The sequence below is a fragment of the Molothrus aeneus genome, chromosome 6, assembly GCF_037042795.1.
Source record: "Molothrus aeneus isolate 106 chromosome 6, BPBGC_Maene_1.0, whole genome shotgun sequence".
NCBI lineage: Eukaryota > Metazoa > Chordata > Aves > Passeriformes > Icteridae > Molothrus > Molothrus aeneus.
Window position 1 is genome coordinate 57,385,520 of NC_089651.1, and position 17,650 is coordinate 57,403,169.

Here is a 17,650-nt window from a genome sequence, read left to right on the forward strand (position 1 = left end):
CCTCCCCTCCCTCCCTGACACATCTATTTCAACTGCAGATTCACTGGCCTAGGGACCATCTTGGTAATGCTAAAGCATGTAGAGCACTCTGCACTAATAGTTCTATTAATAAAGATTCCCACTGCTATTAAGTAATAAAATAAAAATGATTATAAGAATTGGAAGGTCAATGATGCATTACATTAATTCTGAGGTATTTGGGTATAAAATGCAAGAAGGCAAACTTTCCCAAGCAGAAGCAAACCAAGGGACACCTATGTTGTTTTCCTGCATTTTTGGGCAATCCAATTAGAGGCAATTGAGTTTTTAAGTGCATGGGATTACTCCAAGAATACCATCACTAGAGGCTAAGTGTCCTGGGAAGCTGGGGGAAGTCCAGGACAGTCCTTCCAGTTTTGTAATGTTTCTTTTCTTAAAAAAGAAGAAAAGAAATATTAGAGAAGTGGAAGGAACAGAAAAGGGACAGACACACAGCCTGAAATGTGCTGGAGATGGCATGAGCTGAGTCCCTCTAAGGCACTCAGATTTTCTACAAACATGGAAACAGCTGGGCCATGGACCCAAAGGTTCTGTGCTCTCAGTTCAAATTAAGGAGGACTTAAATATATCCACACTTCCATGCATTTTTAACCACAATGGTGAGGTAAAGCACAGACCTAGAAAAGCCTTCTACAGTTCTGTAAACACTAGAGACATAAGAAGGAAACTAAATTCATGTAACACAATTAATTCCTGCTGCATTTGCAAACTGCCATTTGTCTGCAATACATATGAGCATCTCTCTTACACCTTCAAATGAGCTCCACGTTAAAGCTACCTGACAACCAGAAATGGTCATTACATTCACCAAGAAACAGAAGAATGGTTCTCTTGCCAGACCTTGTTTTGCACCTCCTGACAAGCCCTAGAAATGCTGGAAACATCATTCATTTCACACAAACTGTGCTCTTTTTGACAGCTGCTAAAGTCTGAAGTACCACAATTGACAGGAAATCTCATTTTTAGCACTATTGCAGCAATTAAGATTGCTACAGTTTCTTTTGTAGCTTTACCATGATTGGAGATTGGCTTTAATAAGATTGTTTTAAAATATTTAGATGTGCTGAAAGTATATTTCTTAATATGATGAACATGATAAGAAAAAAAGCCTGGCAGCACTGTCTCCCCCTACTCAAAGGGGTAAATCAAACTGATTGATTTGGAATGTAAGCTTTGTGCACAGAGGATAGAATTTACTGAAAAAGTTAAAGAGCAGACTACAGAGGAAAAACTGCTTCCACTTGAAAGGAGGAAAAAAAAGGAATTTCACAAAAGGAAAAGTGAAGGAGACCCTGTCCCCATGAGCTATTTGTCTGTCTCATGCTATAGGGGATGCTCTTGCTTAGCTTACAAGAGAAAGACATTCCCTCCTCCCCCTGCAAGCAGAGGAACTCACAGCACTAATATGACACCTTAAATGAGCCAACTTCCTTGAGCATTGCCCAGGAGACTAGAATGGACATGCTCCTAACTCAGACACCAAGAAACATGTCTGATTAGCAGTCAGGCAGAAGAACATCTCTGACCAAGGAAAAACAGCCCTGTTCAAGCTGAAAAAAAGCCCAGTGGATTGCCACAAGTGGCATGTTTTCATAGTCTTTGTGTAAACACCAGCTCTGGATCAGCCAGCAGCTCAGCTAGCTCTATCTGGCTTCCCTTCTTTTGAAACAAAATTAGAGGCACCTATCAGAAAAAGGTCAGTGGCCAAACTATTAGGAAAAAATAAAAGCCCAGGGTAAGGACATATATAGTGATTCATTAAATGTGCACTGCTAAGCCTCTGCCAGTGGGCACAGTCCAGACTTTTCACACAAATGTCCTGAATTTTCAGAACTCTTGTGCCAGAGCATTAATTAGAATTGTATTTCTATAGAAATTCTCAGTACTCCCCTCCAGCTCCCCCACCAACAGGAGTGGTGTGAACCCCATGGTTTAGAGGGGAACAAAGCCAAAGCAGCCACAAAGAGCACAAGAAAAGTTCCACCCACTTCACGTGGACACCTACGCAAAAGGAGTGCACTGAGCATCTCAGGTTCTTGGGAAAACACTCAGCCTGGCAAACAAGCATGTCCTAAGGTGGGAATTCACCTGACACTGTCACCAGAACCCGCCCTCATGGATCATGTGCAATGAGCTGAACTGCATTTCACAAAACTAACCCTACTCCAAGGCCAGCAAACTTGCATTTGATAACTACAGCAACTTTCCAAGGCACACCCCAATCCTAATCTGAAAACATCAAGAATTTGAGATTTCATTGCATTCCAAAGCCAATTTTAACAGTGAGGCCAATTAACCAGCAGAACATTGTGTGAACTTCAGGTCTTATTCCTTCCTTCAGTTCCTATTTAGATGGTGTTGGTTTAACTAAGGTTACTGGTTCTTGCTACATTTAATGCTGCACTGCTCAGAGCTGGCATGTTCTGTGCTAAGGAGGTACTTGGTGTAAATTGAGTCATACCTGAACCATCTCCTCCTGAACCAGAGGCAGAATGCAGCACACAGAGCAGATCTTTCTACCTTTGAATGGACTTTTGTGGCTCCTCTTCACGTTCTTTCTGATTTTTGCACTCAAAATGCAGCAGCAGAACTCTGCAGTTCACAACTCTTCCCAATATTGCATTCAGGAGGAAAAGTCCTTTCCTATTTATTGCTGGACTATTCACATACCCAAGGCCCCCCACAGACACTGTGGCTGAGGGTCAAACTGGTTTACTTGCTTAGCTAAACTTCCAAATCCTCTTCCCAGAGCCTGACCAGGCTGGGGATTTATTTACTCTTCAATTTCTCATTTTGCATTTAGCCTTATTAAAACACATTTCATTCAAATGAGGCCAGTTTGTCAAAGCAACCCTTTGCACATATCCACAGAAATTCAACATCTGCTTCCAAGCACTGAGCTGCCTCCTAGCAGAACACCCACAGAAACATTCCCAGGCTGTGGAACCAACTTCTCCAAAAATTATAAAGTTAGATACTTCATTCATTTATTATGCAGAGTATCAATATTGTTATTACTGTGTAATACATTTTCTATTTTTTTTAAGTCATGTAATAAATAAATCAACCACCTGTAAAGAAAATAAGGAAACATTCATCTTTCTAAGCAAAACTTGTAATTTTGTTGGTGTAAAATTCTGATGCAATCTATTTCCCATAAATAATAGTCACCAACTTCAAATGCTTCTATCCTTATCTTTACTGTTAAAAAACATGAATAGAAATAAGTACAATAAACTGTTCTTTTTCAATTTAGGACTAAGTCAGGGTGAGGAAATTTTTGTTTCCTGAGATTGAACAAATTAAGGTATTTATCTATTCACATTTTCTGAACACTGATGAATGAGCAATTAGTTATCTGGCATATCCCCTATTATTCCAAACATTAGGATTTAAATGTCCTGCTGCTGGAAATCTCTTCATCCAAGTCTTTCATCATTCCTGGATGAAATTTACTTAGGGCTGCAGATCTCAAATGTCCACTACCACATGCTGCATTTAATATTAATTTTTAAACAAATTAGAAAATACTTCCACTGTCCTCATGACATACATCAGCTGATCATCTTCCTTTGCCCACAGAAAAGGCACAGCTGTAAGAAATTCTGACAGTATTTTTTAACAGCAAGAAAAAGTACAGCCATTCAGACAGAGTATTTTTTAAACAGAACAGGCATTTTCTGTCCACTGGCTTTTCTACACAGACTGATTTGCTTTGTGAGAGATTTTCTATCTCCCCCAGACTGTTAGGTTTTAAAAGAAATAGGAAGAAGATCAATTTACACCACAGGAAAACAAGAAAACAATCCACACAGCCTTACAAAAACTGACTGCTTTTGGAAAAATAAGCTGCAAATGGTTCCACACTGTTAACACTTTAACAGATAATGAACACAGCACAAATATTCATGGCAAAAATAAATTGATTACTGATAGGAAACTAGCTTGATGCACAGATTTTTGCTTTGCTGACTTCTTGGTTTGTTGAGGAGAGTAGAGTGTTGGCTATTTTCAAGACATTCAGTTTACCATTACCAATTTTAAAACACAAAGTCTAAAAAAAGTGGATTTTAAAAAAGTATAAAAAGAGATTTAAAACAATACAAAGCAGAAAACCAGCAAGGTGCAGAAAAGATCAGTCACTGGTGCTCCCACCCCCAGCTTTACATTTATGTACACAGGCTGTTGTGTGCTTGTGCCATGATACAGAACAGGAATGCTGAGAGATCTTCAGCTGCCACCCTAAGGTGACACATTTGCAAAAATGCTTGTTGTTTCCCAAAGCCAAATAACAATGAAAATAGAGTCCTTAACCTTGGCATCATTTTCTAGACTGTCAGTCTCATACTCACAGATTGCTCCAGTGCTCAAAATAAATCTGAACAAAGTGCAGATGATTCCTGAACTTCAAAAATTTCAACTTCCAGAATTGGTGAACAAACAAGAAAAATAATTCAAGGACACCAGAACTTCACAAGGAGAGAGGTATAGTTTGTTTTTTGACAACTACACAACGAAAATGTTCCATATATTTGTGATGGGTGGGTGATCACAATATTCCAACTAGCAGAATGATGAAATTCTTCAATTAATTCCTAATTACTTATTATGACTTACTTATTTAACTGGAAGCAAACAGTCTATTTCATGTAACATGCAACTCAGGTTTAAGTGACCTCTGAATTTCATATGAGGAATTCCTTGATCTTCTGAAATGCATTTAAAAAAACCAAACAAGCAAATCTTACCATTTTGATGCCAGTGGAAAACGTGACTGGTTTGACAGGTTTGGGTTTTTCCAGCTGCATTTCTAGCTGAGTAGATCTGTCCTTATGCTGAGCTAAGAGCAGAGAGGCAGGAAGATCAGAGCTCTCCTGTAAACATATGAGGAATAAATTTGAGTCCTAGACCAAAACAAATATTAATTAACACTGCATATTCTCCCAAACTGCAAGCTGTGACTGCAAGGCCATCATAGGAGAACAGCAGAATGCCAAGTATCCTCTCCCTCAGCAACAGTTTACAGAAAAGGATCATTTTCAGTAATAAGAAAAAGCTGCAGCAACCCCATAAATCAGAATAACCTGCAAACAACCATTTTTATAGAATCCACTAGAATCCACATTAAAGACAATATAACAGGCTCCTTATTCCAACTGGCCAATGCAACAATATTTATTAAAATTTAAAAAAAATTAGAACTTAATCAGAGAGGGAATAATACTGAGTAGTGTAACTTGGATCAGATGTTTATCTAAGACACATTCTTTCTCCCAATGAACTCAGACCAGTTTGAAATTGTTTCCCATTAGATTTCACCTGAGGCCGTTTGGAAATGATCCTTGCTCTGCTCTGCACAATGGCACTATTGTAAGTGCAACCAACAGCATATTTATTTTCTCCTTCAGCAACTTATTTTTAGGGAAGCCAGCCAATTTTTAAATATATATACACATATATACACATAAAAATAGTAAAATGAATAGTTAAGCAAATGAATTACTTAAACTGTCAGGACAGAATGATTATTAGCATACATATATGGAAGTGCATTTTTGAGAGAGTCAGGAAATTATTGGCTAAGTAATTTTCTAAGAGACTAATGTGACTATCTACATGCACACAGAAATCCTTGAGAATTCCTGGCTAGAACTACCATGAAGTTGAGAGCAGGGAAGAAGTTCAGACAGATTCCTCCTGGACTGCTCTAGCACAGAATTTTATTCCTAAAGCTTTGGCACTCCACATTTACTTCTGCTTCAAAGAGCCAAGCAAATATTGAACTATGAACTACATTTGGTACTCACAAAACCAAGCAGATTTTATAAACAGGACTGTGATTTTTTAATTATTCAGTTCAAGGTAAGAAGTTGAATGTTTTTAATGCCACAAGATGCCTTGCTGTTTTCACGGTACCCAGAGAAATCCTCTGAAGTGATCATGAACAGCAGTCACATTGTACACTGGCTTTTCACATCACTCTCCAGTCTTTTTCCCCCTCTATATTTTATTATACTCCCTTTGCCTTACCACTAGAATGCAAGGAAAAGCAGAAAATCTCACAAGACAAGATCTGGCCCAGAAGCACAAATACAACATCTAAGGCACAGCTTCCTACTTGGATTTCTGTGATCAGCTGGGAGGAGGGAGGGAAGATGCTAAAAACCTAAATTGTAGAGACATCTAATTTCTGCACAACTGGGAGAAAATCTGGACCACAAATGCACTAGTTTAGAGTCTGCTTCTTTCAAGTGTTGTACATCTCTAACCTGCATGCAGTAGCATGTGCTGTCAGCAGAGGTTAAAGATGCTGAACTCTTTCAATGACCAGATTTAACAAGCTGGGGGAGAAGGGCAGAGTGGAAAGCACTCTCCTGTTCATTTTGTCGTTCATATTCCTGTAACACTCACTGCATTTCTAATAAAATGATTCAAGGAAGCCAATTTTTAACCAACTTCTCAGGAGTTCACACAATGACCAGTAACCAGATTACACAACTGTGGGAAACCCACAGTGTGCCAGCAAGGCACCACATCCTGATTGTTTGTCCTTTTGAATATGCCCAGAGCCCTTCTGTTAACTATTAACACACGTGGAAGTTCCAACCCTGTGTTTATCCATACCAGCAATTTTCTCTATGGGAAAACAAACTGTCCACACTATGAACAAAGCTGGTTCTACACAACAATTTCTGGAAGATTTGTCTCAAAACCCTTGAGGTTCTGGTGAAAGTGTGGATTTGACCTCTTTAATGCCTTTCCTGGCTCCAAGCTATGCCACAGTCCAGGGAAAACCTGCTCCTCTCCCATTGTGCTCATGCCTGGGAATTAGGGGCTGTTGAAGAGGAAAGTGAAAGTCCCATAAAACACAAGAGATCATAGAATCCTCTGTATACACGTGAGAGAGTTTGTACAGCACATAAAGAAAGGGCTTTAATATTTTACTCAGCCTGGATTATCCCAGGTTAAAAAAAATTCCCAAACAAACAACAACCCAAAATAAAACACTCATACAGCTCTCCCAGTGATGCACAAAGTGCATTTGAGACTGCAAATTGAAATTACAACAGGGTATTGTGCTTTTAAAGTGAGAGGTTCTACTGTAAAAGAGGTGGTCTACAATGCAGGTAACACAGAAATTGCCTAATTAGGGAAGCAAAAAGGACCCAACTGCTTTTCCAGAGCCCTGCAGAGCCTGAGTCCCCCTGATGCCTTGCTGATCTCTCCAGTACTTCACACTGGCCTTTCCCTCCCTGTTTTCAGCCAAGGATGGGTTCATGGAGCCTCGGCCCTTTCTGCAGGAGCCCCTGCACTCCCCAGGCTGGCCACAAACCAGGGCCCACTGCACAACATTTAGAATACCAAACATTTTTCTGTGCCTCTGCAGTAACTACATTATCAGCTCTTTGAAGATGGTAGAGCATTCTCAAACACTTTTGCACACCATTGAGACCTTTGCTCCATATGAAACCACCACAAGTAACACATCTGATGACCTGGACCACCAAGATGATGGGAGGGAAGGAGCATCTCTCCCATGAGGAAAGGATGAGGGCTTTGGCATTGCTCAGCCTGAAAAGGGAACACTTTGGAGTGACCTCATTGTGGCTTTCCAGTACCTGAAGGGAGCTGACAAAAGAGATGGAGAGAGACTCTTTACAACAGCCTGCCAAGGGGAATGGCTTCAAACTGACAGAGGGCAGGGTTAGATTAGACATTGGAAGAAATTCTTTATAGAGGGTGGTGAGGTCCTGCACAGGCTGCCCAGAGGAGCTGTGGATGCCCCAACACTGTGAATGTTGGATGGGGCTCTGAGCAATCTGCTCTAGTGGAAGTTTTCCCTCCCCATGGCAGGGGGTTGGAATTGGATGCTCTCCAAGAACCCTCCCAACCCAAACATTGCTATGATTCCATGAGATCTGCAGCTTCATAAGATTTCAGCACCAAAGGTTAAATTCATTTCTTGACAAGAAAGTAGCTGACCATCTTTACTTGCACAACACAAAAAATGTGTCCTTAATTTTTTCTTGCTGCCCAGTGGCAGGGCCAAACTTGGAAAAAAAAAATTACCAAGATCCAGTAGGTCTGAGCTGTAGGCTGACCACAACAAGTGATCTGTCCAAAGGAGAAGATTTGGGTATAAGGTTTATAAAATGTCAGATCGTCACCTTCCTCTGCACTCACAATCCTGCAGAGCCAGTGGTGGTACCACTGGTATCTCTGTAGCCCGAAATTAATCCTTCTTGGTTTAGCACAGAACCAGCAACCATAGAGACAAGATTATTTTTTAAGTTAATTCTTTACCCTGCTGCTGCTTGTGCTTGGCTTTTGCTGCAATTCTCAATTGAGTTTTATTCATTATCAGTTTCATTTTCAGATTTGCAGCACAGCATTAGAGGGATTTCAGAGACCATAGGAAATGTTTATTTCTTTAACAACCACTGGTTTTCCAGAGACTTTGTAAGTCATCACACAAACACTTCAGTGCTGGTTTTATAAACCTTAGTAATATTACAAAACAAGTTTTGGCTCAAATTTAAGTTGACGCTGCCCCTTCAGAAACAGAGACAAAACTTGAAACTGTTTAGTTTCCTCCCTGAGTCTTTAAAAATCACCTTTATATTGTTTTTAGAATATTAAGATATGTTTTAATAGCAATACACACAATAGCAATCACAGTAAAAACTACTTATTTTAGTCATGTTTTAAGGGTTATTTATAGCTATTCTTTTTGCAAGCCACCTGGTGAATGTTTCCAGTAAAACCAAATGCTGTGTTTAAAAAAAAAAATTAAACAAACAACCACACATCAGCCACTGGTCTCTAGTCAGTTAGAACTGTGTTTTAGAACAGATTTTTTAAAAGTCAGAAACTCCAAATCCATATTCTGAGAAATTAAATTCAAATTTATAGTGGAGTTTTTATTAATTTATCCACTATTCCTAATTGTGTGGACTGTAAAAGCATTTACCTTTAAAGTGAAAATACATTGCTGGATGTAAAGATACAGGCTTGACTTTTTTTTTTAAGAAGCTTTCTGCTCATCTCTGCTTTTGCCTACAAAAGGAACACCAGTAACAGGTTGCCAGGAATCCTGGCTTGAAGCAAGGCATCTATCTCTTCAGGAGGCCCTGAAACTCCTAAATTTCACTTAGATCCTCACTCCATGTCAGTGCCTTCTGCCCTGGCTCAAAGAGAAACTCTACTTTTCCAGGAAAAGTGGAAAAGAATCTGTATCATGAATAAGAACTGAGACTACAAAGCAGGAATTACCACTGTGTTAGTGTGAGATGCACTGATACAAGAGAGAAAATATCATTTGGATATGCCAAGCAGCTTTAAACCACACTGACACAGCTGAACACATGTATGTATGCATACATACTTCTTTTTTCTGATTCCCCTCAAGGTTACACACAGGCCATGTGTACAGACTGTCCTCATGGGTGTTAAACCTGTGAATGTGTGTGTATGCATGTCTGTACACACACTTGTATTGAAAAAATTGAGATGTGAACCTTAAGTAACACACTGAGGGAGTTTCTCTATGCCCACACATTATTGCATTTGAGATGCAGAATCAGTACATTAATCAAGATGCCCACAATTTCCAAAAGCAAGTATGAGTTTTCCTCTGTGTGTCTATATGAACTTCATTCACTTCAACAGGAGCAACTTGTACAGAAGTGGCAGTAAGAGAACATGACACACTTGTGGCAGAAAACTTTTCATTGTAGTTGTTGTTGCATACAAAGGGACCACCAATCATTTAGGTGCTCTGGCTGAGAAAGGGCTGAGCAATGACTGGATAACTCATGAGGTTACTGTCCCCTGCTCTCCACCATCTCCACTGCACAGGTGGCTGAGCCAAGAAGCACCTCCTGATGACCTTTTTGCTTCCACACACCTCAGTCACTCCTCAGAACTGCTTAACAAGCCAACAGAGGTAGAGTTGAGCTACAAATCCGAGAAGCAGCCTTCATCCAGCCCCTAGCTTACCAAAACCAGAGTGGTTTGCACCACTGAAATAAATAACAGGTGAGAGAATGGAAACACAAACCAGGGAAACGGGGACAGATCCATTCATTCCACACAGTGACAGAGATGCATGTCAATGCTACTGAGCTTTGAAACCTCTGCTTTTGTTACTCACCAGATCATCCAGGAGTGCCTGTTTATTCTTCCTTTTTATCATCTGCTGGAGCTGCTCCTCCTTCTGCATGAACAGGCGCCTCTGTTCGCTCTCCTGCCGCTCCACCTCCAGAGCCTCCTCCAGCTCCTCCTGCTCCCGCGTCTGAGAGGGAAAGCAGAAATCAGCTCCCAGCAACCCCACTGCCCCCAGGGACCCCAGCCAGGCCAGGCAAGGGGAAAGCAGCCAAATTCTGCCTTTTAAAGCAGAATTTTAAGGTGATTCTGGATGATTATTCTACCTCCTCATTGCCAGTGTAAAGTTAAGATTTTTAACTTGCTGCTGGCTGGAGTCAGATTTGACTCCTTAAATGTTACAGAAGGGGTTTTCCCTCCACTTTCACTCTAAAGTGAGCCCTCCTCAGCCCCCACACATCCTATAACTCAATGATGTAAGTAGGATGAACAAAAACATAATCCCACAGTACTGTTCCTGATCATCCCACTCATCAGCTGCATCTTGGCAAAGCACACTGTGCTTAGCAGTGGTGTAGAAGAGAAATGAGAAATTACAAATATGTGAATATTAACAGGGAAGCCTGTATCTTTAAGCATTTAAGCATTAACTGTGAAAATGTCACATTTTTAGAAAATAAGGAATTTTTCCTATAACCTGGATTGCAGTCATGTGACATGAGATGAAAAGAAAGATTACTAGTACAAAATGACAAGTTCTTGTTACAGATCTATTTCTTGGCAAGGATCTTTTTAATGTGCAAACTATTAGGTAATCTGTATTTGAAAAGCACAGTGAAAGAATAAAAAAATAGAAGAGGGCTTAGAGACAGAGGAAAATAAGAGGATTAAACAATTTTAAAAAGAAGATGGATCAAAAGAATGTCAGTTTGGTTGCTAGAAGGTACAAGGAAAAACATACAGGAAACATTTTCCAAATCCTCTCCATTTAACATACTAAAGCAAAGGGAGATGCAGTAAAAATGGCAAGATAATTAAAATTTTATAAACTTAAATGGATGATTTACTGATGAAAGGAGTTTCAGCAGAACATCACAAGGGAAGACACTGATCTCTTCTCTATGGTACCCAGTGACAGGACCCAAGGGAATGGCCTGAAGCTGTGTCAGGGGAGGTTTAGGTTGATATCAGGAAAAGGTTCTTCACCCAGAGGGTGTCTGGGCACTGAACAGGCTCCCCAGGGCAGTGGTCACAGCACCAAGGCTGACAGAGCTCAAGGAGGGTTTGGACAATGCTCCCTGGCACAGGGTGGGACTCCTGGGGATGGGGCTGTGCAGGGCCAGGAGCTGGACTCAATAATCCTTGTGGGTCACTTCCAACTCAGTTCTTCTAGATCTGTGATCATTATCGAGGCCAAGGCCATAGTAAAGTTTGTTCTATTCATAAAGTTGTATCATAAAGCACAGCTACCTAATAAAAGCCAGAATCTGCAAAAAAAAAAAAAATTCCTTCACCAGACAGATTAAGCCAGTGGGTCCCAGTGAACCCCAGTTACTCCTGGGAGATGTCACCACCTGCCACCGAGCCAACAGAAGCTGCTTCCATTTTGTAACTGGTGCAGTGACACTGGTAAAAAGCTGGTCACCAACCAGCAACCACCTGGAACTGGGCTCTCTTTGCATTTAATGAAAGGAAAAAAAACAAGAAGAAAATCCCCAAACTTCTACGTGAGCTTATGTCTGAGAATTAAGAGATTTAGTTGGTTTGGTCAACAGGACAGAAGAGCTCAGGGTCTCTGAGACATTCCAAGGCTCTTCCATATTTATCTCTAAAGACTGCCTGGAATTTGCACTGAAACAGAAGAAAACTTGTAGGGAAGTGCTGACAGACCTAGTCTGAAGAAACAGCCCAGAAAAATTATGGTCTGAAATAAGTACACTGATAAACAAACCTAAACCAGAGCAGACTACAGGAAAATGGAAGAATTATCACATGTCAGATCAAATTCTTTAAACAGTAAAAGAGAAGAGATGAGTTCAATAGGCAGCAAGGGTTGTGTCCAGACTAAAGATAATCTAAATACAGCCTAATTTGTGAAGGGAAAGATGATGACAGTGAAGCCTGGAGTAAACTCAAGCCTACAAGTGAAGAAGTAAATAGAAAGTAAAATCATGTTTTGCCACATTCAAGAAAGGATAATCAAGAAAACATGCACATTCACATCACAGAATCCAGACACAACTATTTCAAGAGTGCACAAAGCAGCAAGTGAAATGAAACATCTAGTGATAAAGTAGGAAGCAACAAGTTACCCTATCACTGGAGAAGTGCAAATATTTAAGGGAGAAACACTGGAAAAGCTGTAGTCCACTCAGGGTACAAGGTTTTACAAGTAAAAAGTGTATATAAATATCTATATATTAAAAAAAATAATAATTTATAACTACAAGAACACCAAGATCTTCACTTTTGTTTTCTAAACTACAAGAGAAGAACAGTCTCAGGATCAATGTATTTCCAGCAGAGATGGGAAAACAGAGTTCCTTTATTAAGATCTCTGCATTTAATTCTGGCCCCTTCTGCCTGCCAAATACAAATCACACTGGAGCAGGCAAAGGGTAACAAAAACAACAAGAGGGACAGAAAACATCTATATCCCTCAAAAGCAACCTATTACAGTGGACAGAAGAAATTAAGTCAAGAATGTAGGGACAATGACTGGCCATAAGAAGTTTAAGCAAGAAAGTAGGAGGCCTTTTACCACACATGGAGTAAAGACATTTAAAAACTTGCTAAGAGGAGCTGGAGAGGAAAAGCAATCCTTCAGCTTTTAGGAGAGGGGGAAATTTATAGGCAAGATCATGCAGTTTTTGTAATAACCACTGTGTAAAATCTATTATTATGTTTCAATTGTTGAAAAAGAAATTATGACTGTTTCAAATGTTAAAAAAGAAAAAAAAAAAAAAGAGAAATGTTTCCAGCTCTTCAGTGAGTCTGGATTCACACAGGCTTGTCCAGCCTCCAGCAGCCAGCAGGACTGTGGAGCACAGCAAACAGAAGTGCTGGGGGCTTGAGAGGGTACAGGGCATTTCAGAGCTGCCTGCCAGCATCACCCAGGCCCTGGCCAGGCTGCCAGAGCCACTTCCTTGAAGGGAAGGTGGGCTGAGGCAGAGCTGCTCTCACTGTGACCCCAGAGGCTGCAGCTCCATTGTAAAATAAGACACACAGCCAAAGCTTTGGCAGGTCTCTTCAAGCTCTGAAGCAGAGGATATTGCACAGTGTCAGAGACAGGATAACAGATCAGAGATGGACCCCTAGGGAAATTTCCTTGCCTTTAAAAGGAAGAGGTTCAAACAAACATTTTTCAGATTCCAATCTCCTCCTGTGAAATCCTAGAGCTAAAGAAATCACCCAGAGTTTTGCCACAGACTTCAGGGGAGTGAGGATTTCACCCCTACTGATTTGAAAGCAAGTCCTTAGTGCAACTGGATTACAAACATAAACCTTTGTTATGTCACACTCTGGGCAGACATTTTCCTTCAAGAACTGATAACAATGTGTATTTTTATGCTGAAAAAATATTTAACAGATTAAACTTTTCTTACAGGAATAAATGCATGCAAGTTTATTTTTAAAGAACAAAATGATATGTGAGCCATAATTCAATGAATGAATCTTCAAAGAACCCTGTGTTTTGCATACAGATTATATATACAATATCCCTGATGTTACTGTTATCAGCTCTTGAACAAAAGTTTTAATGTTTGTTTCAACATCTTTCATTTCAAATTTTGCATAAACCAGGCCTGTGTTTTGCCTCAATTTTACAACTCTCTCCTGGGAGCTTCATAATGTCTGAGTCTGGATTTCTTTTTTCCTTCAGATGAGAAAGGAACGATTGTCCTGGTGTAGGAATGAACTTCATCTCTCCTGGCCATTGTCCAACGACACTGCCAGCACACATGCCGTGGTGATGTATTACACACAGCCTCTGCTGCCTGCCCCTCTCCTCCAGCCCTTCCCAAAATAAAGCATAACTACATTTCAACCTCAATATTTAAATACAAAGAACCCTGCACCGTGCTTTCAGCTTTGATTTGTTTTAAGAAAGTACTCCACAAATCCTTTAGTTCTTTAACAAAAGAATAAAAATTGAAGGGGAGAGAAGTTAACTAACCAGTTTTAACTTATTCTTCTGAATGACTTCTTTGTTATCCTTTTGATACAGCTCCATTTTCTTTTTGGTGTTCTCCAAGTCCACATTGTTGGTCAAGTTAAATACTGCATAAATATTATAAAGACAGAAAGCAAAAGTATTAGGTCAGCATGCATGACTACGACAAAGAAACACTATTCTTATGCTCCCTATCCCTTCTAGCCAAATATAAACATTGCAGTAACAGAACTTATTTAAACATGCCATATAAAGACAGAGACAATCTGCTAAGTCACTGCACTTCAACAAAAGCCAGCAGAGTTTCTGTAGGTGTACACATCTGTAGGAGATTAAAATTTGAATCTTGCATCCCATTTTGTGACACTGTAATGATACACATGAATAATCATCATACTACTCATAAAACACTGACCCTTCCAAGTAGCAGTTATAGCTAAGAACATGGTGATTCCTGTAAAATCAAATTAGACCAAACACAGGCATATGAAGACAAGGCTGGAAATTAAGTCAACCCATTTCCTAGGGAATATCTAATGCACAAGGACTACAGTGACTGAACTCTCAGGTACACAAATAAAATTTACATTGCCTGATAACTTAAAAGGCACCAATGGACAATTACCTTTATTATGAGGAATCTGCAGATGCTTCCAGATTAATAGGTCAGCTGACATTCTTTTGATGTCTCTCAGTGGTGACAGACTATACCTCATGTAATTATGAGCAAGCAGGGTCGGCCAGCAAGCTCCATAATTTAGCACAACATTCCCAATTATCTACACATGGTATCACAAGAAATTGAACAGTTTCTATAATCAACAGCTTGAAAGATGTAGATGGTTTGGATGATTTGTAATTTGATACAATGCCTGAGCCCTTCACCTCTAGGTCACTGGTTCACTTGTGTGTCAAGTGAATTCCAACTGAAGGCCGCTATCACTGGGAAGTCCCTTGGTGATCTCCATCCTGAGTGGATGCTGGGCTCATGCCCATGGCCTTAGAGCTACTGAACAGAGCCAGCACAGAGCACTCCAAGCCTCCAAGAGCTCTGTCACGTGCCTACGAGAGCAGCAGAGAAACTTGTGTTGCTGTTGATAAATCCTCCACAAGAAACAACCGCGCAGTGACCATGCTGCATCACACCCCAGAGGGAAGGAGGTTCTTGTGCAAACACCAGCACGTGGCACTTGGGAGCTTTTGGTTCAGTTCTCTCTTCACAGGTTTTTAGGCAACCAGAACCAAACTAAGCCTGGGCACAGGCACCACTGCCAAGTCATTTGTACCAGTGAGGCTGCTGGAGGGAACAGAAGGAAGCAGCATGAAATGTGTTCTTACTCAGCAGGGTAATACACATCTCAGTCTGGAGAACATCATTTCCCTTCTTCCATCCTCCCCACAGGTAACATGGCAGAAAAGGGCACTTAGGAGGGTTCTAGGCAAACCAAACCAAAAGCAGCTCAGGCTGGCACACCAGGTGAGAACCAGTGAAGGAAACATCAAGAAATCAATGCCAGGAGCAAATGGAGATGAGAAGAAACAGGAAGGTCCTAAATGGTAGAGCTGTGGATGCAGCTCAGTTCTACAAGCCCAGCTCTGGCTGCCAAGGGAGGCATTCCTGCTCCCCAAGCACAGGCCTAACTCTTTCCCCTCCTCTGATTCCAGAATTCCCTCAGATACTCTGCAGTGTCAACAGAAATCCCCCAGTAACCTGAACTGGCTCAACACAGGGGATGAGAGCCAGGGAAGGTACCAGGGAAGTAATAAAAGGGTACAGATGGGAACAGGAGTACTCTCTTATCCAGGAGTACCAAACCACCACATCATCTTACTCTTATTAAAAATACTCAATTTCCTCAAACGGCAACAAAGAAGGGCTCAGCGAGATACAGTTCAATAACCTCCTAACCTTAAAAATAAAAATTAAAAAAAGCTGTATTTATTTTTCCCATTTTCTGAATAATAAGCAGCATTAAGAGGAATGACATTTCAATTCAGTCTGGCTCCTGAATCAGCTGAACTCTTCCAACCCCACCCCAGCATCCTCAGTTCAGAGGGAAGATCTAAGATGGCTCAGTTTGTGCTTTAAAACTTTTAGAATCAACACCTGGGCTGAATTTTCAAACTTTGCTACTGTTCCTGGGCAGACCACTGGGCAAGAACCAGAAAAAGGGGAATAAAGGTTCCCTTCTCCTACACACCACCTGCTGTATCTCCATGCTCTAGCTTCAGGCTGCACTTCTCCCTCAGGTCTTTATCTCATGCCAGCTGGGACCTCTGGGCACTGCCATAACCCAAACAAACCATTCCAAGTTCAGCTCCTTGGTTTTTGGAAGCAAGCTACCCACCCCAAATGTTTTGGGTTTTTTTTCCTCTCCAAAAGGCATAATATTTTCCTATTTCATATTGTGACAAACACACACTTATTGGTTGTAGCAACCTCTCCTTAGCAAAACATGATTTTAGTCTAAATCTTCAGTATTTTAATGGTGATCTGACATCCAAATTTCCAGCCTACAGTTGCCCACTGACAAGAAGTTTTAATATTTGAGTATTAGGGCAGAGAAGAAGTATCATGTGCAAATGCTGGCACACAATCAGCCCAGGGCTCTGCAGTGACAGCAGCTGCATGGGAATGTCAGCACTTCCTACAACCTCAATCCACAGCAGCTCTCTAAACTCTCCAGTGACGACACAAGAAAGAAATAGCACATGAGCCATGCTGTGCTAGCAGGATGCCCAGATGCCACCTTCAGGTGCATGAGGAGATGCCAAATTGCCTTCAGGCTCCTGAACATCATGAATATTTCTCTAAAAATAAACCCAGCCATAAGCTGATGATCCCTGTTTTGCAGTTATTGCTGCTTGAAACCTGCAGGGTTTGTTTTTTTTGCTTCTTTCTCAGTTATCTTTAATAGGTTAAACTGGCTACCATTTGGTCTGTAAAACAAGAAGCTCAAGATTTAAAACTCATACTGGGGAAAAGCAGGCATGTTTTAAACACCTGCAGATGCCTACCTTTATTGAGAACTGCTTACAAAAATGGCTGTATTTTGGTACTTCACAGGAAGTAATATTTCTATCCAAAAAAATCTATTTCTGCATCAGTGTTTGGGAAATTTTCACCCTAAAAGCCCACTGCTCTGCTCATGGTGGAAGTGTTTACCCCCCTTGTTTTCCTGCTGTGGCTGGAACCAAGTCACAGCCACAACCCTCTCAGCAGTCAGATCTGCTCACACCACGCTGACTCTGCTCTGTCCATCTTGTCCTGCTTTGTCACTCAAGGATATTGGAGGACACCAGCAATCAGATTCTGACTTCCAGCCCCCTCAA

The 17,650-nt window shown here is 40.8% G+C and overlaps 1 protein-coding gene across 1 annotated transcript in view; it reads right to left on the reverse strand.

Moving 5' to 3' along the window:
- MNAT1 (MNAT1 component of CDK activating kinase) overlaps window positions 1-17,650 on the reverse strand; it is a 119,050-nt gene that overhangs the window by 60,452 nt on the left and 40,948 nt on the right. Inside the window, exons 4-6 of the mRNA XM_066551887.1 lie at window positions 14,321-14,424; window positions 10,193-10,333; window positions 4,788-4,913 (exon numbers count right to left, since the gene is read on the reverse strand). Of these exons, the coding sequence (XP_066407984.1) occupies window positions 4,788-4,913; window positions 10,193-10,333; window positions 14,321-14,424 (371 nt within the window). The remainder of the gene's footprint in view (window positions 1-4,787; window positions 4,914-10,192; window positions 10,334-14,320; window positions 14,425-17,650) is intronic.